This window comes from Haliotis asinina, chromosome 8 (genome assembly GCF_037392515.1).
Source record: "Haliotis asinina isolate JCU_RB_2024 chromosome 8, JCU_Hal_asi_v2, whole genome shotgun sequence".
NCBI classification, from domain to species: Eukaryota; Metazoa; Mollusca; class Gastropoda; order Lepetellida; family Haliotidae; genus Haliotis; species Haliotis asinina.
The window spans coordinates 34003802-34031285 of NC_090287.1; the positions used below are offsets into that span (position 1 = coordinate 34003802).

Below are 27484 nucleotides of genomic sequence, written 5' to 3' on the forward strand. Positions count from 1 at the left end.
TTAATAACACTGCTTGTATACTGAACAGGAACGAAACAACTGTTTTCTGTCAAGGTTTTAAACAGAAGACAAAACCATGAACGCTTACTTTTTATGACATTTCATTTTGAAAATTGCATTATCTTTTCTGTTACGTATATATCTGGTTGGGGGCCACTGACACACCTTTTCAATTATTTCCAGCATGTTCATATTTTCGATTTGCAGTATTCCATAACCAAACATTAGCGAGAATGCTAATATTGTTATTTGTTACTTTGAATTGTTACAGGATGTTGTCTGTCTATGAGACGGGTCTGACTAATTTGTGGAAAAGCAAATGGTGGCCATCACAATCCAAATGCGAGTTTAAGCAGTGCAAGGGGGTCCCGACAAGCGTCGGATATACAAAGTGCATTCTATATCAAAGGAACAGGAATAGCAGTTGCTTTCGTCTCACTCGTCTTTGAACTTCCGTATGTGTGTTGGAGAAACAAAAGGTCGTGATAGAAAATCTTGAATTTGAATTCTTCAATCGTGTTGACACGTTTGTTCATAAGGAGCGGCAACGGACATGAACTGCCATAGGCCGATCCAGGAATGAGAACCAGTGCACACCAAGATACATATAAGGTCTATGCATGCAAGTACTCATAGAGTTCCTTCTTCGACTACATTGTGAAAAACAAGACGTAAATCTTCAATTGTTTATTTCTGGAAGTGATAAAGAAATGTTGAATATAAACAGTTATTCATAAATTTAAAATTAACTTTTGTGTATTTGCTATTTTTTCGCATTTGGTAAACGCTTTCCGGGGACACTGGAGATCAATGATGCTCACACTTTGTCAAATTATGTCGAAACTGTTGTTACTTTTAAACGGCCCTGTGAAGATCTGGATTAAAAGTGGTCTTCAGAAACTCATGCTTGTTAAGGGTTACGCGATCGGATGATCAGGCTCGATTACTTTTCTGACATGTCATCGTATCCCAACATACGTAAATGTTCACGCTGTTGACCATTGGTTTGTGTGATCCGGACTCGATTACATACAGACCGCCGCCATGTGAGATATTTGCTGACTACGGCTTTAAAGAACAGCGACAAATTTCTACACGAACTGTAAGGCCTCATAGTGACATAGCATCGTACGCCATGGACAACATCCCCTTCGGGAACTTGTCTCCTGTAATTGTATTCACTGGATTGATTATATCTAATCTTGATTAATTAGACATAAAAGGGGTGGTAGGGTAGTCTAATAAATTTAGTCAAAGTGTTTGCTCGTCACGCCAACGTGATGTGTTCGATACCATATATGGATACAATGCAGTCTATTTCATGCGTCCCCCGTCGTGATATTGCTGGAATATTACTAAAGGGAGGCGTTCACTCATACCCATTCACTTATATTAAGACATTCAGACTTAGGAGATAAACATCATGTGTTGGCCAATTTCCGGGTGTTATTGAGTATTGAGTCAGCCGGGGGTTTCAAATGAAATATTCCCGTGCTACAAATAATAAGTAACACCCGGAAATTGGCCAACACATGATGTTTATCGACATTGTAAACACAAAAGTAAACCAAAGGGATTTTCTGTCTGCACTCGTTTACATCGTGTATGGGTACAGCAGTGACATGTCATCAGCTGGCCGTTTCGGCTGGTTCCCAGGGTAGCATCTGCAGCTGGAGTTGCTCATTTGCAACGTCATTCTAACTTTACGTCACAATATGATTTGAATGACGTCACCACTGTTGGTGACACAACAAAACGATTGTTTGCGATGTTTCTACGTGTCAATAGGCAGCGAACAGTCTTGCAGTTTCCGGGAATCTAATACCATTTGATCATGTTTTTTCAACCAATCAGATTACAGAACACAGTGAATTTTGGTTTACAATATATATTACCTCACATTCGTGGACAAATTTGGCGACTCGTGAAGATCCTGGTTAGAATTGATCTTCATTAACCCAAGCCTGTCAAAAGAGGCGACTTACGAGATCGGGTGGTCAGTTGTTCACTGGCCATTAGTGGGGCATGGGTTGAGGTACCCTCGATGTTTGTTTATGTTCCCTGAGCCCGGGTGGGGGGTACCCTCGATGTGTGTACTTAAATCAAGATATGTTTTTCGAGATAAAATAATAACTACCACGAAGTACCGAACGAGCTGCTATTGGCAACGGGGTATACTGCGATTTACTACGATTGTAAGCGGGTTACACTGAAAATTGGCAGAAGAGCGCTCAGCCAATCAGAAAACGACATGTGTGAGGTAAGATGTATGTCATTGTATCCCACTTGCGTACATCGATGGGCATGCTGTTGATTCCTGGATTGTCTGGTCCAGACTCGATTATTTACAGACCGCCGCCAAATAACTTGAGTATTGCAGAATGCCGCGTAAAACTAACCTCGCACACACACACTCGATTACATTTGGTGAGTCCAGAGCAATCATTCACTCAGTGGCAACCCGTAATTGTGCTCGAATCAATATCTACATGTAATTACGTTGAGGAGTGACATGGTTAATTAAAAATGATTTATCTACTTTTGCAAGTACCTCGAATCACATGACCACTTAATCATATATTTCAAACATTCTTATAGGGAAAAGTTGTGTTACATGCAGGTTTTGAAAGCAAAACCGTGAGTGGTATATAAATATACTCTAAGAAAATAGTAGGGGATCGTGAACTTTCAGTTTGAATAGGCAATATAAACGCAAGCAAACTTTTCAAAAACAGACATCCAGAAGGCACAACCATTTCTCACACATAAATTGTAAACATAAGAGAATATTTATACTATTTGGTGCTATGACATCATCGTTGTTTAGATAATAATGTGATGAATACATATTTTATTAAACGAAAACTCTTTTGGACCTTAAACTTAAAATGGAAATGAATACAAACGTAATCTCGTCACAATAAGACCGGAAAACAGTGGAAACTATCAAAACCGGTGTCTGACAAATCCGGCAAGTTGTCAACACCGGCATATAATCTCAGCTCCGTCCATGGCTTCCACTGTAATGCTAATGTGACGCAAAGTCAAAAATAACTCACACATACATCGCCACACCTAAACACAACACATGGGATGCACACGCACAACGCCGTAGTCCCAGATACGTGCATGTTATATCATTCTGGATTTTGATGGTTTTCAATGTCAATAACTCATTTTGGAACATTTGTTTGTCATATTGCTTCACACAATAATTAGTGTTTGTTTCTATCCCTCTTTTTAATACACTTTTTGTACACACGCAAATTTCACGCATACACCAATCATCTTTCAAGAGCGATTACTGTACAAACAACCATGGGACTATACGCACTGCCCTCATTAATATGGATATGTAAAACCTTCAGGTCCGCCTCACAAGTCCACAAACCATGGTGTGTAAGTGCCTTCCATGGGCTCCGGGAACTGAAAAAAGAACACTTAATGCAGGCACCGGGAGCATTATAATAGAAAAACAAATAACAGATTTGAACTTGACAACAATATAGCTGTCCGAACTAAGTGATCGTGTTGGTGGGGTTGTAGCTGAAATGGTAGGTGGGTTAGTGAGTCACTCTTATCAGAACATATTTCCATGACTACACAGTGCCATTTAGAAAGTGTAAGATGTTATGCTTTGAACTTCAGTTTCTCACTTTTGTGGTCTCTCCAGGAGAGTCGGGCTTCTTGTAAACAAAATAATCGCCAGTACACAGTCAGCTATCTAACCCACTCAGCCATAGTCTCCCACGAATATGGAGCATATGTCACGAACACGAGTTACTTTACGAGTTACAGCCCTAGATTCAGTAACCTGGTGGTCTGTGGTGTACCGAAGACTGATTGAAGAACGATGAGAAACAATCAACTCTTATGATACCGAATAGACCTCTTATTGCAGCCATTATGGAGAGAATGAAAGAAATAAAAATGATAAGGAAAGAAAAACAAAATCGGTATAGATTAGTCTTATATGGAACAAAAGCTGAGGTATAATGCTTATCAGGAAAAAAATGTCAAAAGAACGTCAGAAATACAACATCTATAATGGTTGTCAAGGAAGACGTACAATCAGGATTGATAAATCACAGTCCATAGATCAACTCCATGGAAAACCATGAGCCAAAATGGTTGTCAGAAGGGCCAAACACCAAAGAAATGCAACAGCGATAGTGGTCGTCAGTAAGAACAGTCGGGACAACCCAGAAAGGCATCAGCCATGAGGAGTCATGAAAGAAGTAAGAGATTCTGTAGTAACGTAATGTCTCCATTTCAATCTGTTTAACATTAGTAGATATAGAGAGCAGGCGTTCGTACGGTTCATATCCACAGTATATGAGGTACGTTTAATTTCAACCCGTATTCCACTGCAACCCCACCTGTCTGGTAATCTGATCCCGGCACGCTATCAAACAAACATTGCTCAAAGGATCAGCAGTGTTACGATAGGTGTTGGTAGTAATTTTGGAGCTGTAATATTCTGTTTTACCTGTCTGGTAAACTGATCCTGGCACGCCATCAAACAAACATTGCTCAAAGGAGCAGCAGTGTTACGATAGGTGTTGGTAGTAATTTTGGAGCTGTAATATTCTGTTTTACCTGTCTGGTAAACTGATCCTGACACGCCATCCGGATCCTCTCCGGCGTGGCTGGACTGTCCAGACGGAACTCGCGGCTTTCCCCGGCGTCCTCTCGCGCCGACTTGATGGCGTCCTTAACGGCAAAAAACACCGACGACGCCAGGAACAGAGGAGGTTCACCAACACCCTTTAACACATTATATCATCTTTGATGATAACCAACACGTGAAAAAACCATGCATTTTGAGCAAAAGTAAATATTACCGCCCATGGGGCAGAGAGGTAGTCTATTTTTTTCGAAAAAAAAATTGGGGCATATATTAATGATAACTGCATGCTATTGTGTCACATCCTTTTTCAGAAACACAGGCCACAGTGCGGAGACTTTCTAAGATTTTAGGTTTGCAGCATTAAATTGTGACGCGTTATATTCATTAGGCCTTAAACAATATGGTGTTTTTTCATCGTTGTCCCGTAACATTTAGAGGACAGACAAAATTGAAGTGATTAATTTCCCACCCAAATGAAATGCACGATATATCTTGGAAAACATTTTTGATGGCAAACTGATGTATAAATACATGTATAAACAAACACGGACAACATCATCATAAACTGGACGTTTACCTTGGAAGAGTATACTGCACGTTTATTGGCGCTGTCCTTCAACAAGGTGACGTTCAGTTTGACCGGGATGTTCTTAAAGCCTGGTATCTTGTATGTCCCCGGGCCTCGAGTAAGGACAATTCCTGCTGGTGAGATCTTCTGCTGTTCGAGACAAAACAACCCATATCCCTGAAAAAAACCCAATGGTTAACATATATTTTGTTCCACATACACATACAACATATTCAGTCCTTCAATATCGAGCACTCGGTCAAATAATTGCAAACGAAATAATGCGAAATTAGTGGAATAAAGCAACCTTTATCAGTTTGCTTCAATCCGATTTCAAGGATTGATCTCAACAGAACAATACAATCTTCTATTAATTACCGAAGAGAATTGGGGATATTTAACGTGTATGGATGGGGTGTTGTGCTGGTTCGGTAATACGAAAATTTAAAATTGAGATAGCGTTAGCCGATGTGAGCATATGTCTGACAAAAGCCAGTCTAACATAACTTGTGTTATGTTCGGAGTTAAAACGCATCAACAACAACAACACAAAACGACTCGAGAACAGGAAACTCAAACGCCATTGCATTCGTAAGAGATGTCAAAGAATAAAAAGTGTTTCATTCCTTATCCAAGCCTTTGTGCATGTTATGTATAATGTCCTGAACGAGAAGGAAGTACAGTATAACATGCACTAAAATATTTTGTGTTTCTATTCATTCTGAGAAGAAACATGGGACGCTAAGTTTTCTCCGAAAGAATTAGCAGAAATCGGGTTCAAGCATCCTGTCATTATATAGATGAAATGTTCAATTATTAAATGAATTTGATCAGCTTGCTGTTACTACCAAGCGCTACGTAAGGCTTTTCAAAGGGGTGGTTGACGTCAAATATTGTCTGCAAGTTGTTGAAGGGTGGGCAGTGAGATGGTTTGGCGTTAACGACGCTAAAACAGCTGCAGTGAAAATGTTATACGGACAATGTGATGGGGGTGGGGTGGGGTGGAGTTTGGGGCCTATTTACCTGCATGAAAGCACCCTCAATCTGGCCAATATCAATAGAAGGGTTCAGGCTTCTTCCAACATCCATTACAATGTCAGTCCGTAAAACCTGAAAGATATCACAGCGACACAATGAATATATACATTATTGTGCATACGCATTATTTAAATCAAGTATGTGATGTAGTATGTTGTATCATATGGGTCTTGTAAAACCTGTGACAGAAACGTACATTATGTAGTGTATGGTTTACGGATTATGTAATTACATGCGAAAGTAATCCTTTTTAGGAATGTTTGTCAGAGAGCAACTTACCTGGTGGTCCCCTGTGAGGCAGTCTATCTCTACCTCGGAGCAAGCCACGCCACACGTGAAGTAGTTGAAGAAGGTACCCTTGTTTAGCTTCTCGTCGTAGTCAAGGCCTTTTGTGCTTAAATATTAAACAGGCACTGTAATAGACACTGTCTCAGAAGGTAACCTTGTCCACCGCCACTAGCTTCATTATTTCATTCATCATACTGCGCTGTGTATGTGCATCACTAAATATTTTTCGGTGCATGTTTGAGTTTGTGACCTTATTTTTCTTACGTCTGTAGTACTGCAGCTAGATGACTGTGACGCATGGCTCAAAGATTCAGGGCAGGACATATCAGTAAGGGAAAGTATCATCAGTGATACGGGACTGTCAAAGCCACACATCGCAACCATTACATAATATTACAGGACAAATATTACGGAAAACCACTTCTTGAATGTTTCGGTGCTTGTTCTAGCATCAGTTCAACCTCTAATCAGTCTACTATAATATGTTGTTACTCATCATCGATCAAATATGCTCGATAGGAAATACGAACCATTTGTCACACCAGTGGAGGTAATTAACTACTTACAAGAATGAACCCGAGGCTGTCAGTGGAACACGATCGGCGTACGCACTGTTAACCTAGGAATCACAGCAAACCCAGATGCTATTTCATTATTTATTACAATCAATGTTAAACACAATTCAGCCAGTCTGGGTAAGAGATGTCTGTACTTTAATTCCATGTTAACATCGGAGGAGCTTCTTTATTACATTGTTAATCTGAAAATTACCTCACCTTTATATTGTAACATGGATATAGTTAACAACTTGATAGGACTTACCCAGTCGGACAAATTTCCTTTTGGATTGGCCTTAATATAAGGTTCAAGGCGTCCTCTAAGTATTTCACAGGCATTCTGAAGTGTAATGTATAGATTTTACGGAAAGGCTTTAAAGAACACATTCTTCATTTATACTCTCTCAAGATCATGTCAAATAGCCACACGTTACATGCTGACGTTGTTCTGTTCTGTTAAGTACGTTCTTTTTTCACAACTATCGTTGGGCTTGATAAAATCAAATTATTCTTAATGTTATTGCGGATGAAAATCTCCATTAGTGTTTTTGTTTGTCTGCATCTGATCCATCTTATCAAATGTCGACACTTTTGTACACCATAACACTGAAGTTACAGACAAATGTTATCATGAAATGAGTAGCAAGAAATTTTGTTTCTTGAAATCTATTTGAAGCTTAATGAAGAAGAGCGAGATTGATTGAAAAGGAGTGATTGTAATTTAATATGTCATAAATCGAAATAGAGCTGAAGAGTATGTATGAAAATGTTGCTTAATCATTTAATCCTTGAATACTGTTTAATTAGCATTTTTTATCACCTCAACTTCTAATATGCCCATAAAGAAACCCTTAGTCCATTTTAGTTCCTGTCACTAATCCTGTTAGTTCAGACAGGCCAAAAATGTGAAGCTTAATGAGAAGAAAATATGTAAATACACTGTCCAGTCACTGTGTCCATCCAGATATACCCACCCACCTGCACTGCTCCTCCATTGAGATCTGACCCTGAGCTGGCGGCGGTGGGGCTGGTGAATGGGATTTTATCTGTTGAAGTGTCATTGATGAAGACATCAGAAACAGGGACACCTAAAGCTCGACTGGTCACCTGCCAATTACAATAATTACTGGAATTAATACATCACCACTGAAATTACATTAATATATATATATATATATAATCTTCATTATCTTTATATATATATATATATATATATATATATATATATATATATATAAAGATAATGAAGATTATATATATACCTGGACTACCTGGATTATATATATATATATATATAAAGATAATGAAGATTATATATATATATATATATATATATATATATATATATATATATATATATATATATATATATATATATATATATATATATATATATATATATATATATATATATATATATAACAACCACTATTCATGTTTATGTAATACGTTTTAGTTGATATCATCGCATGTTCAGTGAATGATTATACTTCCAGTATATATCACCTATCACCAACCAATTGCCGGCAGTATGTGAAAATTACATGTTGAGTATGGGATTATGATTCATAGAAATACAATTGTGCATTGTGTATATCGGTGCTCATACGATTATCTGGTCCAGACTCCATTATTTAAACACAGCTATCATATGGCTGGAATGTTGCTGATTGCGGCGTTAAGCAACAAACAAAGAAACAAACAATTATGCATTATTGCCAGCATATAGCATGGGCACAAGCCTAAGACCATATGGATGAAGGCAGCATGCATATACAGTACGTATGTACCGAATACACATTTACTGGACAAAATAAGTCAGGGAAACTGGTATTGTTATGACTGATATTTAACCCTTATGTCGATGAATAAAATTTACATATATCCATATATATCTTTGTCCAGTATACATTACGACCTGACGGATACGTTCCAGCCACCTAGTACATATTCTATTCTAAATGAAGAACTACGGTTATCGCGAACCAATCCCTTTCAGATCGTTATAATGTAGCATATTTAAGTACCTGAATCATCTTCGTGTGAAGACCCTGTCCCATCTCGGCACCGCAGTGAGACACCAACACCGACCCGTCCAGGTATAGCGTCACCAAAGCACAAGCCTGGTTGAGGAACTTAGACGGAGCCTCGTACGACAGGCCGAACTTTGTTGGAATCACGCACAAACCCCGCTTCTTCCATCGACTTTCACTGAAATATATGGTTAGCTCATTTCAAATTATTTGTATTTATGTGTTCTTAAAAAATGAATGTATTTCAGTGGTGAAGCGTTAGCGCAGCAGACCCCGGGAACCAGGCTGAGATTACTTGTCCATTGTTTCGGTGTGTGTCCTGTGACTGTATGTATGTACAAAACGGCCAGCTGGACGTTCTGTGTCGTGTCTTGTCACTGTCCTGTTCTCTATATGTGGTCAAGCAGTACCTTTACAAACTCACACCTCGTTTGATGGTAAACTACGGTCTTTTGATGCATTGTATAGTGTTTCCGTTATAAACATATGAATGAGAATATGAGAAGATACCAAATTTGCTCGTCTAGTTCTATGTTTATTCTAGCATTCTCATTGAAACTTGGCTCCAGTCCCTAGTATCCATCTAGTGATTGATATCATGAGCAACATCCCATGTCACAGTGGTACGATCTGGGGTTGCAGCGAATCGGTTAGAGTCATCAAAAGTCATATCTGACACCTCCGTTTCGATTTTCGATAACCATTATCACATTCCGAACCGATATTTGAATACCTAATTGAATTATTTCAACACAGAACCAAATCTTGACTCCATCTCAAGCACTTTCGAGTGCTCAAATAACGGGAAACGTGATTGGTTGACGCCAGGGTAATTATCCAATCAAAACTGTTGTTAGTTGACATCCCTAAGTTGACGATGGATTTCACGAGCGTCTGATATTTGATGTTTATACTTTTATGAAGGATCGAACTGAAAAATGATCGAATCATCAAATATCGAAAATTGAATAGTATCGAAGTCTGGGTAAATCCAAGTACGATCAAGCAGGTCAACGAACAATTGCCATCCTGATCTATCACATACATTATTTCCGTGATATTCCCGTTGTTGTAACAGTCTTTTGTCAACAGTTTTTTCTTGTTTGTTTGTTTGTTTGATTTTATTGTTTGTTTGCGTTTTTTTTGTTTATGACGTTTTTTTTAAAAAAATAATTTGAGAATATTTTCTGTATAACCTGTCGTTTAAGTATATGGTTACAATACAGTCGCTGTGACTATGAATTATACTTCACTCACTCAAACGTGTGCTCTGTTGGACACATGATAAAGATGGATCATTCTAATCCTCTTTGATCGTCTGCCCGTGTTGTTTAAACGACAGAACAAGTGGGTCAGATCAAAAAGAGAAAGATACCTGTTGAATTTGTCTACTTCTTTTCGTCTCTGTGCAAAACAGCTTTGTGACACACATTCCGACCATAGTCGGGGTAGGTTCGCGTCGTTGACGGCCTGGTTGTAATGGGTTAGCTCCCCTTCCTTGTACAAGTGCTGGCTTCGTATCTGAAACGAAACATATCCACACTTACTGAACTGTCAATAACTGTTTCTGTTATAAGGTAGAATATATAATATATTGTGATTCTCGAAGCAGCACAAGCTGTACAAGATATAATTATCCATACGTTGCAGCTTAAATATATATCATTACAACGACGCCAGAATTCTATACTGTTTTAGCAATATTCCCCACCATCACAGTGAAGAACACTAGATGTGGGCAAACGAACCTGCGTCTTCAGCGTGACAAACTTTATCCACTATGCTACCTTATCGGATCCCGGTCTAACATGAAACACACAATCAGTTTATTGGCAAAAGCATGGTTTTCTATGTCCGTGTCTACCCCTTACCACTTCTCCTGGCATTTTGAGGAAGTCGGCCATTTTGTCGATAACTGATTCGGTCACAAACATGCCTTGTGGTGCTCCGAATCCCCGAAACGCAGTGGCTGATGGGATGTTCGTTTTGCACATTCGGCCGACGACGGTGATGTGGGGAATGAAGTAGGTGTTGTCAATACCAGACACGGCCTTCGTCATCACCTAGGTAGATACAATATATGTGCAGTCCATCAGGCTGCAAGACGATGAAGACCTTCTGGTTTAGAGTGAGTGCTTGGGGGAGTACGCGACTTTTAGCAGGATTCCAGCAACGTCACGAGATGAGAAAAGTGTTCCTGAAGGGGATATTGGACCATGGCGTATGGCGTTTTAAGAGTATCAATAGTTTCGAAATAATCTAAGGTCTCAATGAGCTCAGTGTGCGCAGTGTCACTCTACATTTTCCACGAATGTAGTAAATGAGTGGTTTTGGTTTGTTCCATACTTTTCTTTTTTTTTCGGTTTGGTTTGTCTTGTCTTGTTTTGTTTTGTTTTATCTTGCGCGCTTTTTGCAGTATTCAAGTAATATCATGGCGAGGAACACCAGAAATGGGCGTCACCATATTGTACCCATGTGTGGTAATCGAAGCCGGATCTTCATCGTGACGAGTGAGCGCTTTAACCACAAGGCTGTCCCACCGCCCCTTCAAACATGAACCTTTCGTTAAATATCTAAATACTTTTTGGGGACATTATATCGAACCAAGCTGATATGTTACTTTGTTTCTGTTAATGATACCCTTGACCTTACCTCTGCAGAAAGATCAATTGTGGAACCAGAGTTGGAGAACAGTTTCACATCGTACGCCATAATCCTTCCTGAGGATGTAAACCCAACCTGTTGGCACAATGCATAGTTTATTACAAAATCATTTTGGCAGTGGTAAAGAAAATAACTAAAACATGTTGAATCAATATTAGCATGTTCTACATCCAACTATCAAGGACATAAACACTTATAACGACGGGTACAAAGTTACCACCCTTTCACATTCCACAAATATAACGGAAATGGCATTTACACGTTTTAATAATGGGGGGAAATGAGCGTACACTTCAAGCAACAGACTCCGCCCCATATACGTTCTATGGACATAATCGGATCACGAGTAGGCCCAGGTACATACTGAGATTGCAGAAAAGAGGTTTTTCATGGAGACTGGTGACTACTGAATGTCATTGGGAAGGATAGATGTTCATTCTAACAACCACCCGAGAATAAGGGCGATGTTTACTACATCCCCTATCCCTTCAACCAAATTCTCTTTGATCCAATTCCAACACTTGAATACACCTAAATGAACAGCTGTATCACTAACCAAGACTTTACTCTGCAGACAGATTCCAAACAGGTCACTTTCTAATATTTCAACTATAGCTTATTTGGAGGTTGCCAAAAACAACAGTTTCACAGCATTCCCCAACTCACATGCGTTGCAACTATACCTTATATCTCCCGATGAAAGCGTGACGTGATCCTGTTATCACCATATCTTCATCCCGGTCCAGCATGCAGCGTACAGGTCGGCCAAGTCTGGAATGTTATGATGTGGACGGTATTTCTGCTACAGACCTGGCTAATCAACGGGATGCATTTTTGTTTAGCATTATTCCGACGATGTATGAGTAATTTGATTACGCCCTGTCAACAGAACAACCGTCCGAGATCTGCTCACTTCTTTCTGGCCTTTGCACGTCCTTGGGACGAAATATTTGCCATAAAACGGTACAGAGTGTAATCGTGACTGTCCCGTTAATTTTGCTGGTGTAAAAACATATGTTCACTTTTCATTAACTATAGAAATAGATACTGACTCAAAGAGTGAACAGAATTATTAAACGGATTGTGTACATACAAATTACGTAAATACTAAGGTTCGTGGTAAGTTTTAAAGAAGACAAATTCAATGTCGTACTTGTGTGCCGCGACTGCAACAGGAAGCGCTATCGGGACAGTTCGGCTCTGTTTTCCCCCGAATCCTCCTCCTGACAAACACATATAGCACGTAAACGTACGGCAAAATGTAATTTCCTGATTAAAATCGATATTTTATGTCTACAACAAAAACACTATTTCAATGAAACACACGTACACAAGATGAAATGAATGACCAACAACGTAAAAAATACGTCAAATTTAGCAATAAGTTCAAGACATAATGATGTGTTGACCAGAAGCCGTAAACAGCAAAAAGTTGGATAAAGGATCGCAAATACACAGGATATGTGACGAATATGGACTCCAGGTGCCTCCACAACCGTTCACTAGAGCCATGGAGGAGAGAGTGACAGACGTAGTTGCTAACGTGCCTGTTTTGGCGGGATAGTATGCAAGGGAGGCAACTCGTGGGCCAGTGTACTTATACGTCCTCCTCAGGGGATCAACAAGTGTTCCACTATCATTTGCATGAAGGAGAAGGCATGCATTATAAGCATGAGTCATCATGAGAAAAAATAGGTAATATCAAAACGTAGTTTGCGCAGCAGGTGCCTTAACGGGTTAATGTATTTATTGAACATTTTTACTGAACAAACAAAGAATATTCGTGAACTGAAATGACCATCGTCACGTTGGAGTGTGCTACTATTTGCATGTATTTTGGTTCTACGTTGTCCTCACCCATATTTCAGGCATAAATCCACCGCCTGTACATAATCGTGTCTGGACCTGGCAACCTAGTGATGTTTATTGTGCACAATCAACGCCGTCGGGCGATTAATCAAATAACTGAGATTAACCAAAAGATCCTATCAGGCACCTCCTCGATAAACATGGATTGTTTGGATTTGCTCCTACCCACGGTTCCGTATGTGAGAACACGTTACGTATATTCTGTAGATATCACCTACCTATTCTTTTAACACGAGAAATCACTCTGTTGGCTCTCACTCCCAATGTCTGTGCTACTGCATGCTGAAATATATCCATATATTTACCACTATAATATATACTGCGTATATATGTTACAGTCAGTTTGTCAAATCTGTCATTTCCTGCTCTGGACACAACAAGGGTCAACCAAACGTGTACATGCCTCAAAGTCAAGCTGAAGTACAATGATCGCCGCCACAATAGTTTCAAATGAGTGATGTTGACACGGAATTTGGCGGCATCTTGTGGACTCAACAGAAACACAACAATAAAGGCTACTGGTGTGTTGGTGAACTCTTTATCAATAGACGTGTGAATTTCACCTTTTTACTTTTGAAAATACATGAAATATTTGCTCGTTAACTAGCGCAATTAATTGTTCTAAATGGCTTGTGCATTTGTTTTTCTTTTCGAAGAGTGTATATGGAGACAGTCTGTAAGTAATCGAGTCTGGGAGAGATCTCGTAGGCAGCCCAACAGCATGAACAGCGATCTGTGCAACCGGGATACGGTAACATGTGTCAACCAATTCAGCGAGCCTGACCCTTTTGCGACAAGCATGGGTTACTGAAGATCAGTTCAAACTCGGATCTTCATGTAAATCAGGATAATGAAGATGACATGAAAAGACAGTCTTCTATTCTGATGATGGTATTAACAAATGTACCTGGACATGAGACGGAAACTGTGAGTTAGAGTACACTTCCATGAAACCCTCTTCCCTGCTGGGAATTGCTGCAGCTGTTTGGGTTTCCAGGTAGAAGTGGACCTGAGATCCGATCTCAATTTCTCCTTCCAGGACGTGATCTGATTGGCTGAAACCGACGTCAAGATCACCACGGGACAAACTGATCACCTTATCGAAGAAGGAGTTGGCTGTTTCGGCTTCCTGTGAGTATAATGGCGAAACATGGCGTTATGAACTTCATCATTAGCACTTAAGTCAACATGCAAGGTCTATTCTCAAGAAGGGTGAGGTTACACAGTTATTCACTAATACGTGGATTGTGTTGTCAGTCATGACTGAAAGTGCTCTGCGTGTAGAAATGCGAATTTTCTTATGTATTAAGTCAGTGGATGACCTTGTCGGTTTTGTTGCGATCACTTACCTTTATTGTGATGATTGGTTTGAATTCTTCATACACAATCTTCACCCTATCTGCAGCATAACGAGCCCGCTCTTGTGTATTTGCAACCACTGCGCCAATTATCTGCCCTTGACAAAGAACCTACAATTGTAACCGAAAATAACGTCTGATTAATCACCATTAGTAATACATTCTAAATATGTAGTAAGTCAAATAAGCATGTGTGGCTGGTTCGACTCATTCCTATGAATTTCACAGCGATTCTGAGGACAGAGTCACTATCGATTAAATTGATCCAAGAACTAAAACTTTGGAGTACCAAATATCCTAGCATAAAAAATATTACGTTCAGGGTAAATCTTCCGCCCGAAGATCAAATCCTCCCCCTAGAATAGCATGGCCAGAAAATCGCATATTATATTTCCCCACTGAACTTGTCTGGGCAGTAGTAGCGAAGCCTGTGACATAGCATCTTAGGCCGCTGACTACCACAACTGAACTTGGTCAGGCTCTTCAAGAGGAGTAGGAAGGACATCCTAAAATCGCCCATACACAGTATGCATCGACGAATGTTGTCGAATTGTGGCGATACATGGCACTGCTGAATGTCGGCTTCAAGCTTCGCTCTTCAGGATCGTTGGATTCTACCGTCATGCTTCACTGACATTTGTAATGTGTTTCATTACGATCATTATTGTTTCGCATTTAAAATTAGAAGCTAACGGAATATACACTTCCTTTAAAAGTGAAATCATTTTTAAAAAGCCTTTTTTGGCCGCAACAGTATGTTGACAAGATGAGTCTTTTCTAACCATAATCATAGAATCGGCACTGGATTCTCTTGATAATAAGTGCACATGCACTGGTAAAAATTCCACTTACGAGTCAAATTCAGGCAAGTGGTTCTATTGGTTTGCATCTTTTATGAATTCACACTGATTTGATCAAATTAATTAATCAAAGCGCCCATTAAACCACCTCATTTTCTGCAAAAATCTCCTCTTCAAAGGACCCGGTGGCTCCCCATCTCTTATTACCGGGGATGTCTCTGTGATCTATATAGTCGACTACACCGGGCAGACTCAATGCTTCCGATGGGTCCACTGTCACAAGGCGAGCGTGGGGCTTGGTACTGATCACCATGGAAAGATAGAGTTCATCTGGAAAACACGAATCAGTTGCTGCTACACGTTCCTGCAATTCCAGCTTATTACTTTGACGAACAATATTTACGTACAATAGTTTTGACACGTTTATGAAGCAATCCTGGGCTGCCTTGTTGAGGCCGGTTTCTTAATGTTGGTATGTCTGTGGTGTGGCCATTTGGCCGACATCACTGCCCATATCTTTCGTAAGATGAGTAAATATAACCAGCACAACCATCGACCATTACCACTCAAAACATTGGCAAAACATACTGATCTTCCACTGCACCAGTCGTCATAATTGACCTTACGTACTTTCGTGTTTAGGGAGATCATCAACATAGACAGCCTCCCCTGTTGTCTGCTGTAGAGCGGAGACATGTACGATCGGCCTGCCAACAGCGTCATCCAGCGACTGTCCGGATGGTACTGGCTCGAATACCTGAATCCCCTCACTGACCGCCCGGGAGATGTCGCCACTACCCGACACAATCTCTGAGATTACTTTGTTGTTTGCGTGATGTCCCTATAAATACATGAAATATATTTAATTTCAGCTGGGTGGGTTTGCTTTATGAACAAATATAAACTTAAAGCCATTTGTTCAATCGTAGTTTTTGTCTGGGGTTCTATGCGGGGTATCCTGTCTAAGAACAGTAAATAACTGATTGATTGTGTTTAGTTTTACGCCGCACTGAGCAATATTGCAGTTACATGGTGGCGCTCTAGCTGGACCAGGCAATCTGGACAAGGCAATCCAGTGATCAACAGCATGACCATCGATCTACGCAAAGGGGATTAGACATGTGTCTAATAAGTCAGCAAACCTGACCACCTGATCCTGTTAGTCGCCTTTTACGACAAGCATGTGTTGCTGAAGATAAGTACAAATTTGGATGTTCATGGGGATCGTATGTTAAGCAGAAAAGATAAGGTTAATGGATGTGGAAATCTGAGTCCTAAGGCACACGCACACGCAATTTAAACATTGATTAGCAGATTACCGGGATTCACTCTTAAAGTTTGTTTAGTGAAACTTAGTGGCAACAATTATAGAAACCAAGTTTGATCATATCTGTGTCTTGGATCGTTCTGCTGAGACTTTGAAAACACGACCAATCTGGCGGTTAATAATTGCAACAAAAAAAGGAAGACATGTCAATGTTTAAAAGATTATTGGTACGTACCTGATCAATACGTCTGTTAGTGACAGACAGGTAAAACCTGAAGAAGAAGCTGGTCGTGAGTGTACGTCGGTATTCTACCATGCCACCTGGTGAGCCTGGTTCCAAGGGGAGATCAGTCTCCAGAGTTCGACAAGCCTTGTCAACAAGGTCATCATTCCAGACACTGAAACAGACTAATCATCATGGACAGATTTCAAGAATAATGAAATAGTAAAATTATAGCTTCCTTTCGCGATATCTCAAAGTTCACTTTACATGTTCTTGCAATTCAAAATACATGTTCTTGTGCACATACCATCCCACTAGAGCCTCCATAGTCCTTGAGGCGAGGACTGTAGTTTGGGCCATGCCACCGTATGCAAGAGTTATCTCCCTGACGACGTTCGTCCCGTCCAGAAATTCCACCCTCATGCCAGCGTTTACTATAGAGATGTCGTCATCCTTGCGATGTGCCTGCTTGAAGCCGCTGAAATACTCGTTCTGAAGGCGGAACGAATGTAGTACGGTGAAAAAGTTTATAACGAACACACTTACAACGAACTCGGGAATTTTTGTCCCTGTCAGTTGCTGAATAATTTAGTAAAGTACAATATGTGGTCCCTTGAAGATCATCAAAGGGGCGGCGGGGTAGCCTAGTGGTTAAAGCGTTCGCTTGTCACGCCGAGGACCCGGGTTCGATTCCCCACATCGGTACAATGTGTGAAGCCCATTTCTGGAGTCCCCCACCGTGATATTGTTGAAATATTGCATGAAACCATACCTTCTCACTGTTATAACCATAGTCTACGTCTCTTAGTTGTTTTCTTGTCTTTGTTGTGAAATTGGATAGAGCATTGAAACGACATCTTCCATCAAAACTCTGTTACCCATTTTAAAAGTACTTATAACAAAATGGTGTGTTTTATCGAAAAGAAATGTTTAATGATTATAGCATGGGGGTTACTTAATAACGATATATCAATATTAACAAGAATTCAGTGTGTAAAGGAAATCTCACGTTATATACCCAGATGACTCTGGAAATAAGATATCCAAACTTACTTTTGAGGTGTAAGGTAGATGGACAGATATCAGAACTTCATCTGCAGATATAGCTGTTTTTCGATAACCAGTGAAGAAGTCTTTGTCCATTTTAACCACACGGGTCCCTTTTGCTGGAGAAAGCATAGTTTCCAAAGATGTGCATGTATAATGAAACGTGCCTACAATCATACACAAACACACTGGCAATTTTACTGGCTGTAAGGTTACAATACGTCTGAAAGAAGGTATGTTTGGCTCGTAAAAGTCTGCAATATTCTATGTATATTACAGCATGTAGTTATCTACGTACTGCAAATATCAGAAGCATCATGCGTGTGGAAATGGACTCATGCTTAGAAAAAAAACCGTCACGAATACTACGATTCAATCGCAAGTATACGAACAGCATCGGAGTTATGACCACCTCAGCGGTAAAACCACGGCCTTTTCGAAGCTGTCTTAGCGCTAAGATAGTCGTAAGTTAATGTTAATGTTAATGTGTGGCACGTACGACTATCTTAAAGCTAAGAGAGCTTCGAAAATCTAGGTCCATGTTGCTGAACGGAGACAGCGACCGTAACGTTACATGTCGCAACTCTATAGTTACAAATGTCGTAGGGCCACGGACGTTTTGTGGATCGGTGCCCCAGGTCACTAATAACGTGTTAATCCCATATGCCTGTTTATTGACTTTTACCATGTCTTGAGAACTGGGGGCTATTCATCTCAAATCTTCAGGATCTCGTGACCGTACGTACCTTTAGAACCAACGGTAAGTTGAGCACCAGCTGCGACGAAGAGCGGATTGAGATCAGAGATGGGACTGGCTGTCATGATGTTTCCACCGATACTCTGTAGTAAGCAAGTGTTGTTTAAGACAGTGTACCCAGTAGACGAATTTGTTGTCGTGTTCCAATTTTATTCACACAACTTAAGTATGGAAAGCAACTACAGTGACGCTAGACTGCGATGAAAGAATGGTTGATGCCATGATGGAGATCTTACCGCTACGTTTCTGATTTGGTGACCAGCGAACCATCTCAGCATTTCCAATATAGATGCGAAGACACGGGTTTCAGGCTCTAGAGAGACACACAAATACAGTTACATAAACAAGTTTTATTTGTTTGACATAGAATAAATCCTTTTTTAAGATTGTATTTATTTATTTATTTATTTATTTATTTATTTATTTATTTATTTATTTATTTATTTATTTATTTATTTATTTATTTATTTATTGAACTAAGTGAAATCCCAAATATGACATATGTTGCATTGAACTAAATAGTTGAGCTTGGACAGAGAGACCGGTGACCGACATAGATCAACGGCTCATTTTGTTAAATACATGCGGGTTTGAAAAACAAATTCTCCTATAATATAAGATTACTAAACAAACAAAACTTTAGGTTCAAATATATTCTTTGAAGAAATTATTATGGGTTTCCTGAAAAATGTGGAAAGGTAGCCTTCAACTTTCATGGCAACTAATTTAAAAAGGAAAACATTTTGAAAAATGTTTTGAAAATTACAATAATCATCAAAAGCGTAGAAGTAAACACATCGTCAGAATAGGATGGTGCAAGAATACATCGGATATGTAGAATGGTCTTGTGTAATATCCTTTTGAAAAAGGAAACTATTTTTTTACTGATGTCAGCTATTAGCAATTTGTTATTCACATTACATAATATAAATCTGAGAACGTAAACTAGCAATATAAAAATAACTAGTCATGACGACAACACAGGTTCACTTATTATTCTTCATAATGTGAATATCGATGAGTTCCTAATTTCACCTCACCTGGTGTTTCTCCTACAGCCGTCGTTAAGGCTGTTTGGAGGGATGAGAGGGTGACCGAGGCACCGACTATCAACCCTGTGTCCGAGGCTCGAATGTCCATCAGCTCTTGTACGTGGGTAGCGGCTATCAGCACTGGGTAGTCCATCTTCTTGAACTTTATTTCAATACCTGACGAATGTGGCAAAAGGCTTTCAGCTGCTGGTTGTGCTTAAATTCTATTGCATACACATGTATATACTGAACAGCAAAAGTCATGCGACTTTCGGAAAAAGAAATCTCATGAAAGTAAGCGCTGTATGTCTTCTATTTAAAAACTTGACCACAAAAGCATAGTTGCGTTTCTTTTGCTGTTCAGTATATAAAATATCATGTTAACTGCAGAAATAACAATATTTCCGTCTGATACATTATAACACATCAGTAGAAGAACGTTCCCTGTTTAGAACTTGCCTAACAACGAATAGAGCGAGGTCCTACCTAAACCAAGAATAAGTCTAATATTTCTGTTAGCTTATCCGTGAATGTTTGACATATAACTCTGTGAGGGGAAGAATGGAAATTATAACGCTGAACCAGGTTTCTCTAGATTCAGAATAATGGGTGAGTATGGATTTAGACCGCTCTTGGCAATGTTTAAGCAATACGAACATCAGACACAACCACCACATACTGTACAGATGTGAGGAATCGAACGTGGGCCTTCGACGCGTTGCGCGAACACTTTAACCACTAGGCTGCCCGCATTGACTGCTACAAGAGTAGCGTCAGAGGATCTTTTACAACAAGACACTCACCCACTTCCGTGTTACCAATAACCATTTTAGCGTGAGGAAACTTGGCTTTGAGATCATACACCTCCTCCAAACATACTGGCCGGTACCACGTCATTCCGTCTGTTTTGTAGCATAATGAGGTTTCAAAGGTTCTGAATCTCGTCTGCAACAGATGTAGAAGGCGTACCAACTCATTTGTCTCAATAAGTTTTTTTTTTTCATTTTCAAATAACATGCTAGGTTGTAGGTGTATATTAATACCGAAAGTTTACCTTGAGTTCTGGAGGGAAGATTGGTTCTTGAGAAGGGTCGTATGGCATTGTATTAACTCCGTTAGCTAAACTGGTACTGACGCCGTTATTGCTTCCATTACTCTTGAAAGAAACAAGACATTGGTTACTTAAAACGCACCTTAAACAGATAGATAATCATTTTCATAATAATTCACATAATCAATATTTTTAAACATGCACATAATACATCATACTACAAAAGATGCATGTAATATATTAATATACTGCAATGACATACGTACATGCGCTCCGTTGAGTGTTGGTCCATTTCCATTCATGCAGCAGGCCTTGCCCATGCCACAAACACCCTAACCGAAAACAATATATCAGTTTAAAGTATAAAGTAGTATATTAATAGTAATATGTTTCACATCTGTATAAATCAGATGTCAACATAACAGGGATTCGCACAGAAATGACATAAATACGATCAGCCCTTTTGTCAATTAAAGAACTTTCAAATAAAAGATGTATTCACTAATCATTAACATTAATTAATTCATAAGCAATGATTTAGTAAGATTGTACTTTTCTAAATACAGCATTGATTTAGGCCAACCTTGGTAAATGACTCGAATCCTTGCAGAATTGGTCTATATCCTGTGCATCGACACAGGTTTCCTGTCAATGAGTCAAAAATGTCATCAAGTCGATCCAAAACAGTCCTAACTAGTAATTTCATTTGTAACACGTTTCTACTTAAACAAAGAAGACAGTAAAGAGAAATATATAATTCATGAACGCAGTGAGAAAAAAATGGATAAAACGAATGAGCAAGTTAGTGTTTATTTGGATGCTTTTTGTCCTGAGCTTCAGCTAGCGGACGCATGAGACTTGACGTTTCATTCAACGTATTGAGTATTGCGATGAAATTATTGGTGGAAGTGATTCTGTTACAGGCAAGCGATTGTCAAAATACATGTACAGGTACCACTTGTACAGTGTGAGGCTTGGAACCCTCACAATCTAGTAATACCGTCAAAGTTGTCTTCTATCTGCTGCTGTGTGGGCTGTGGGTTGTTTCTGAGCAGAGTGTACATAGACATAACGATGCCTGGGGTACAGAACCCACATTGAGAGCCGTGGGCATTAGCTAGGCGTTCCTGGAAACACATGGAACTCACTGTCATGTCACATGAATACAGACTTACATATTTGTATGAGGGTTAATTAAAATATTGACCTTTAGTGGAAATATTTATACTTGGTGTTGTCTAGTCTTGTTGTGGTGACCACAGCCAGACCAGGTAGAAAACAGACGGAGAAAAACAGGCAGTCATTGCCATGTCTAGGACACTTAGGAAAACATGATAGTAGTAATGCAAATGTAAATTAGTAGAGGCACTTCTACATTTCCTGGTGTTGGTGCTGCCTATACCCACTGCTGCAGTGACAACCATACCATGGAGAGAACAGACTTACCTGTACTGGGTGCAGCCTGGTCTTGGTGCTGCCTATACCCTCTACTGTGGTGACAGCCAGACCATGGAGAGAACAGATAGGCGCCAGACACGCATTCACTGAGTAGTGGCTATTTCGTTAAGGCCATAGGTGCTTACAGGATCATGACATACAAGTTGCATTACCCGTCAACTTAAAACGAATATGGATACATGGTGTACCAGTGTTGTTGTAGAAGTGTCTTCACTTCAAAGGATACGATACTGTATCTGTTTGACTGTTGTATCGGGACACCATCACAGTACATGCCCCACATCCGCCCTCGCCACATCCCAGCTTACTGCCTGTCAAGCGCACTGTAATACATACAAACATTATGATTTCATCATGATCTGGTGTATGGTGAATGATACATATATAATACATTTAACTGGAAGGATGGAGAGAAGTATGTTATTAAGTCGAAAATTATATACACGCTGTGGAGACCCGCGCGATCGGCTTTTTTGAATAGCTGACGAATTTCGGATTGTGTGTTTGTACTGGTAATGGTGAAACTCTTTCAGCCATTGGTGCCATGGAGGCAGTATGATCCACAAAATGGTATCACTGATACACATGGTGACTGGCTGAAAAGCATAGCGGGTGTATGATGATCGCTGATGATCGGGTGTGTCAATTCGGGTGTATAAGTGAAGACTAATGGGAATGCAATGGATTCCTATGAACATCAAGCACAATCCCTCCAGCTTCCAGACACTTCTACCAACAAACGATTTCATTTCACTTTGAGGGGTTATAAACTCCTTCCACGAGGAAATAGCACCATCCTTCACTTCCCCAAAAGCATTGACAAATTTGGTTGGGACCGACAGTTTTCAAAGCAACTGTTACGGAGTGCAGATATATCAATAATAGACTCGGGAATGTGCAATGTCCAGGTGCTACAACAAAGTACGTTTCCACGACATTTCGCTTTGATATTCCGCGTGTTGGCCACAATTTGGTATCCTCTGCAATCATAGAAAACCTCAGTCGTATCCATGCCAGCTGACGAAACTGACTTTGCCTTACTAGGAAAAGGAGTCGGTGAAAAGGTTGATATTCGTGAACAAATATTACCCAAATGTCCACTTCGCAAAAGCAAAAATTCTTACAAGAGATGGCGCGTTTCTAATCAGAAGCGACAATCCTTGACGCCCAGTGAGATGTAACCTTTTGGCATCCAGGTCATACTTCTCATGAAAGATGCACACGGTATCGGCAATGTGGCTTGTGATAAGTCGTAGATCATGCTTAATTGGGCCTTGTATTTTATCAACCCTTTTGCAGGTGGCAGTTGAAACACATCCTGATCTTATTGCATCATTGTGGTTCTCTGTTTCCCTCTAAACCTCCTCTACCTGCTTTTAACATTCGGTAAGTTTGACAACATTTCCGTATGGATGACTGACTGTAAGTCCTATCTGCTGGAGATATTTGTTCACAGCAATATGACAGATTTGGACCATCCATATTCAACAGAGGGTACTTTGAATGTAGGTGTTATGGACTTATGAACTTGGTTAAATGCAGTCTATCAGATGCGAACTGACTGTTACGAGTGGGTGAACAGCCACACCAGTTGTATTAGGCTGAGAATGTTTTAGCCACCTAAGTTATCAAAGAATACTTTGTTCTCGGACTAATTAATAAAGTCAACATTGTGCATGGCTGTACTTACGTGTGTTTCTCAAATACTGTAGAAGCGTAGCACGAGGATCGGGATTCTGTTCAACGATCTGAGAACATATTAAAAATAGCAATAATAACAGTAATAAGAAGCAGTAATTATGATGGTCGTTTATAAAGCGTTTCCATTCACTCGTACATGCTCAAAGGGCTAATACGTTATTACCTCGGATAATCAACTCTGCCTGCTAGGTGCTAGAAGGTTATATTCACTTAACATATCCCACCGAGTACCCATTTTCGGCTAGGTGGACAGAGGCAATTTTGAACAAAGTCACTTGCCTAAGGTAAGACCACATGCATCATGTATGCTTCTCTGTAGGGCAGGGCTAAAAGTCCCAGGAACTCTCACGACTCAAGCTTGACTCTCGCCTTCCCCCATGGGAGAGTCTCAGTGCCCAACGAGGCTTAACTACACCTGACTTGTGATCTGTTCACTATGCAGATGACTACACACCGCCATCACCATTCAGTGGACAAGTTTAAAAACAACACAGCTGAAGTACTGGACAATTCTTTGCTCAAGGGAGCCAAGCGAAGAAATAGGTCGTCTAGTGGACATTAAATACAAATGTGTAAACTGTATAGAAGACAGTGTATTAATTCAGTATTTCCTAAGAAATCGTTATAGACTGATTAGATAGACAATTTCGAATGTAGATATCAGCACCATGCGTATCTCAAATCATACTTACCTTAAGACCATTGACGAAGAAGATCAACTGATCTGTAACCTCTTCCCTCTGACCCATTCTACCTTGCTAGGACGGTCCCGTGACTGCAATTGCAAAATGGAGTGCTTCCTAAGGTGGTATACCCGTTGTATTTGTGCGCTCTTGTGTCTGTCATCCTCCAACTTACATCAGTTAGACACGTTCACATTGTATCCTAGTTCATTTCATACGTACAAGTATAGGTTACAGTCATTCATGGTAAAAAACAATAATTCTTTAATCGACCATTGCCTTCTATGCCTCTTTCTTCGCACATGTATTTGCTAAACCCAATTCCTCCTTTCAGTAGATGACCTGAAACCAACCTATGTCCTGAAACCACGAGTATCACAAAGCAATTTAATGCCTCTTCCTTCTGTTCCAGTTTTATATAACCGCCATCTGATCAGTATCATTTGATGCCTGTTTTGGTATTTATGTTTTGTATATAATTAATTGATGTAACAGCCTGTGGACTTGCAGCCAATTTACTTGCTGTCGATAATGGCTGGGTTTTGTTACTAAACTGGGGGACTCCCATGGAAATATTACAATCAGGATCGTTTTGCTAGCAAATTTCAAATGTATGTTTGGTGCCGGATAGGAGGAAAGGGATTTATGCATGTTATTTGTCAGAAATATATTAATTATGTTACGGGTATATGTAGGTGAGGTGAAATGCAGTTCAATGTCGGACTTGAGAATATTTCGCTCATTTGACGATGTGCACGAATGTGCATGTGTAGTACTAGTCCAAGGTTACGCTGTTTTTTAGTGTTAGCTCAGTGCGATATCATGCTGGAGTTAGGTATGGGTAACCTATTCAGTCACATTATACTGACTCCGAGCCGATCAGTCCTTGCTGTACCCATGAATATCGAGCGCCAAGCAGGGACCATATTTTAACGTGTCTTGGTATGACGCGACCGGGGATCGAACCCGTGATTTTCCTCTCTTCGGGCGGACGTTCTAACTACTACATCAAGGAGGCGGTCTAATATTATATAGTGTTAGCTTATTTGCTGTTGCTACACAAAACAAATATTTTTCGGCATATGATTTCTGAAATCTTAGATCTAAGGAATATTGCTTGTTGGTTCGTTGATATAGTCAGTTTTTACGCGTCAGGAAATGAATCTGAATGTTTTTCTGGACCAGAATCTGTATCAGCAAGATACCGATAGACTGTAAAAATAAGTCACAAGATTACAGCTCGATATCGCATGTACTTATGAATATGACTGACCACCTGATATACGAGTATATTTTGGCATATGTAATGACTTGGCGGTGATTGGCTGCCTGACTCACATACAACACGATACGTTCTCTAAACGGGGGAATCGAACTCGGGTCTTCGGTGTAATGACCGAACGCTTTAACCACTACGCTCTCCGTGTCTACAAGAACCACTGGCATTATGTATTAATGTAGTTATGAATGTGTTCTTCAATGATCCGTAAAAGGGACGTATGTTGACTTAATCATCAGGTCACCAATCGAGGTTTCTGACTAAGATAAAAGAAAGATTATTAAAATATTGACCTTGCTTTCATGAGATTATACCACACCCGCTAGCGGCGCTTATCTCTTGGGATATAAATCATTTTTTGAGAACACGTGAATAATGGTGGTTGTAGATGTATTGATGCAGTGAGATCAGCAGAATAGACATTGTGTGTATTGTATTAACGATTAACAATAAAATGTTACACGCGCATGTCACACGTGCTACGCACATTATACAAATATATATAGTCTGGTTCATAATTATTGAGAATTTTTCTTCTTACTTTGAGCTATCCTAACACCTCAACTGATTCACTGATACTTAAAACTAAGTAATGGTATAAGGGAGGTAACTCATCTTGGCCTACTGAGTATAGTACAATTAGAGTTACCTCCCCTGAATTTGTAGCAGACGTCATTTTCCTCAGCAATGTCAACAATGTCTGCTGAAGATAAAAGAAGGTTGATTTTTGAGTTGTGTAATCAAGGAATTGATGATGTAAATACATTGGCAGAGAGAACAGGAACTCCTCTTTCTACTGTGTATAGGATTAGGAAGAATTGTAAAGAGGGAAAGGATTTTGGGCACCAGAAAGGAGCAGGGAGACCCAGAAAATTGGACTTCTCAGATCGCGTCCGGCTGGGAATTTTAGCGTCTAAAAAGCAAAGGGCAAGCATCTCCAACATCAGGTATGAAATGATAGAAAGGGGATCAACAGTTGTATCAAAATCTACAGTTAGAAGAAATTTGATTGATCTTGGATGGGAGTAAAAGACTGGAATTCCTTCTCCTCTCATGAAACAAGAACATAAAGACAGGCGTGTTGAGTGGTGTTTGGCACATGAAATCTTTGACTGGGAAAATGTGATTTTTACTGATGAAAGCTCAATATGGGTATATCCCAATAATGTGAAAATATGGACA

The 27484-nt window shown here is 39.8% G+C and overlaps 1 protein-coding gene across 1 annotated transcript; it reads right to left on the bottom strand.

Annotated features, from left to right (window-relative positions):
* Positions 1-2516: 2516 nt before the first annotated feature.
* On the bottom strand, positions 2517-25115 carry LOC137295018 (xanthine dehydrogenase/oxidase-like). Its single transcript, XM_067826272.1, has 34 exons — positions 25033-25115; positions 24330-24387; positions 22866-22962; positions 22628-22736; positions 22182-22308; positions 21765-21826; positions 21448-21513; positions 21185-21286; positions 20934-21075; positions 20140-20307; positions 19336-19412; positions 19089-19182; positions 18349-18461; positions 17603-17787; positions 17308-17470; positions 16436-16646; positions 15954-16135; positions 14997-15116; positions 14555-14776; positions 13866-13929; positions 12932-13001; positions 12462-12549; positions 11767-11853; positions 10986-11177; positions 10490-10635; positions 9109-9292; positions 8060-8188; positions 7347-7421; positions 7091-7143; positions 6516-6630; positions 6222-6308; positions 5208-5375; positions 4600-4767; positions 2517-3426 (listed from the first exon to the last, which is right to left on the bottom strand). The coding sequence occupies exons 1-34, from the start codon at positions 25087-25089 to the stop codon at positions 3376-3378; spliced, it is 4032 nt and encodes a 1343-aa protein (XP_067682373.1). The 5' UTR covers positions 25090-25115; the 3' UTR covers positions 2517-3375.
* Positions 25116-27484: the final 2369 nt, after the last annotated feature.

Coding starts and splice junctions, on each gene's coding strand:
- LOC137295018 (XM_067826272.1), bottom strand. CDS start 25,089: ATGGGTCAGAGGGAAGAGGTTACAGATCAGTTGATCTTCTTCGTCAAT. Junction 15,117..15,953: donor AGATTTTTGCAGAAAATGAG/GTGGTTTAATGG, acceptor TTACAATTGTAG/GTTCTTTGTCAAGGGCAGAT. Junction 9,293..10,489: donor GAAGTAGACAAATTCAACAG/GTATCTTTCTCT, acceptor CATATATTTCAG/TGAAAGTCGATGGAAGAAGC.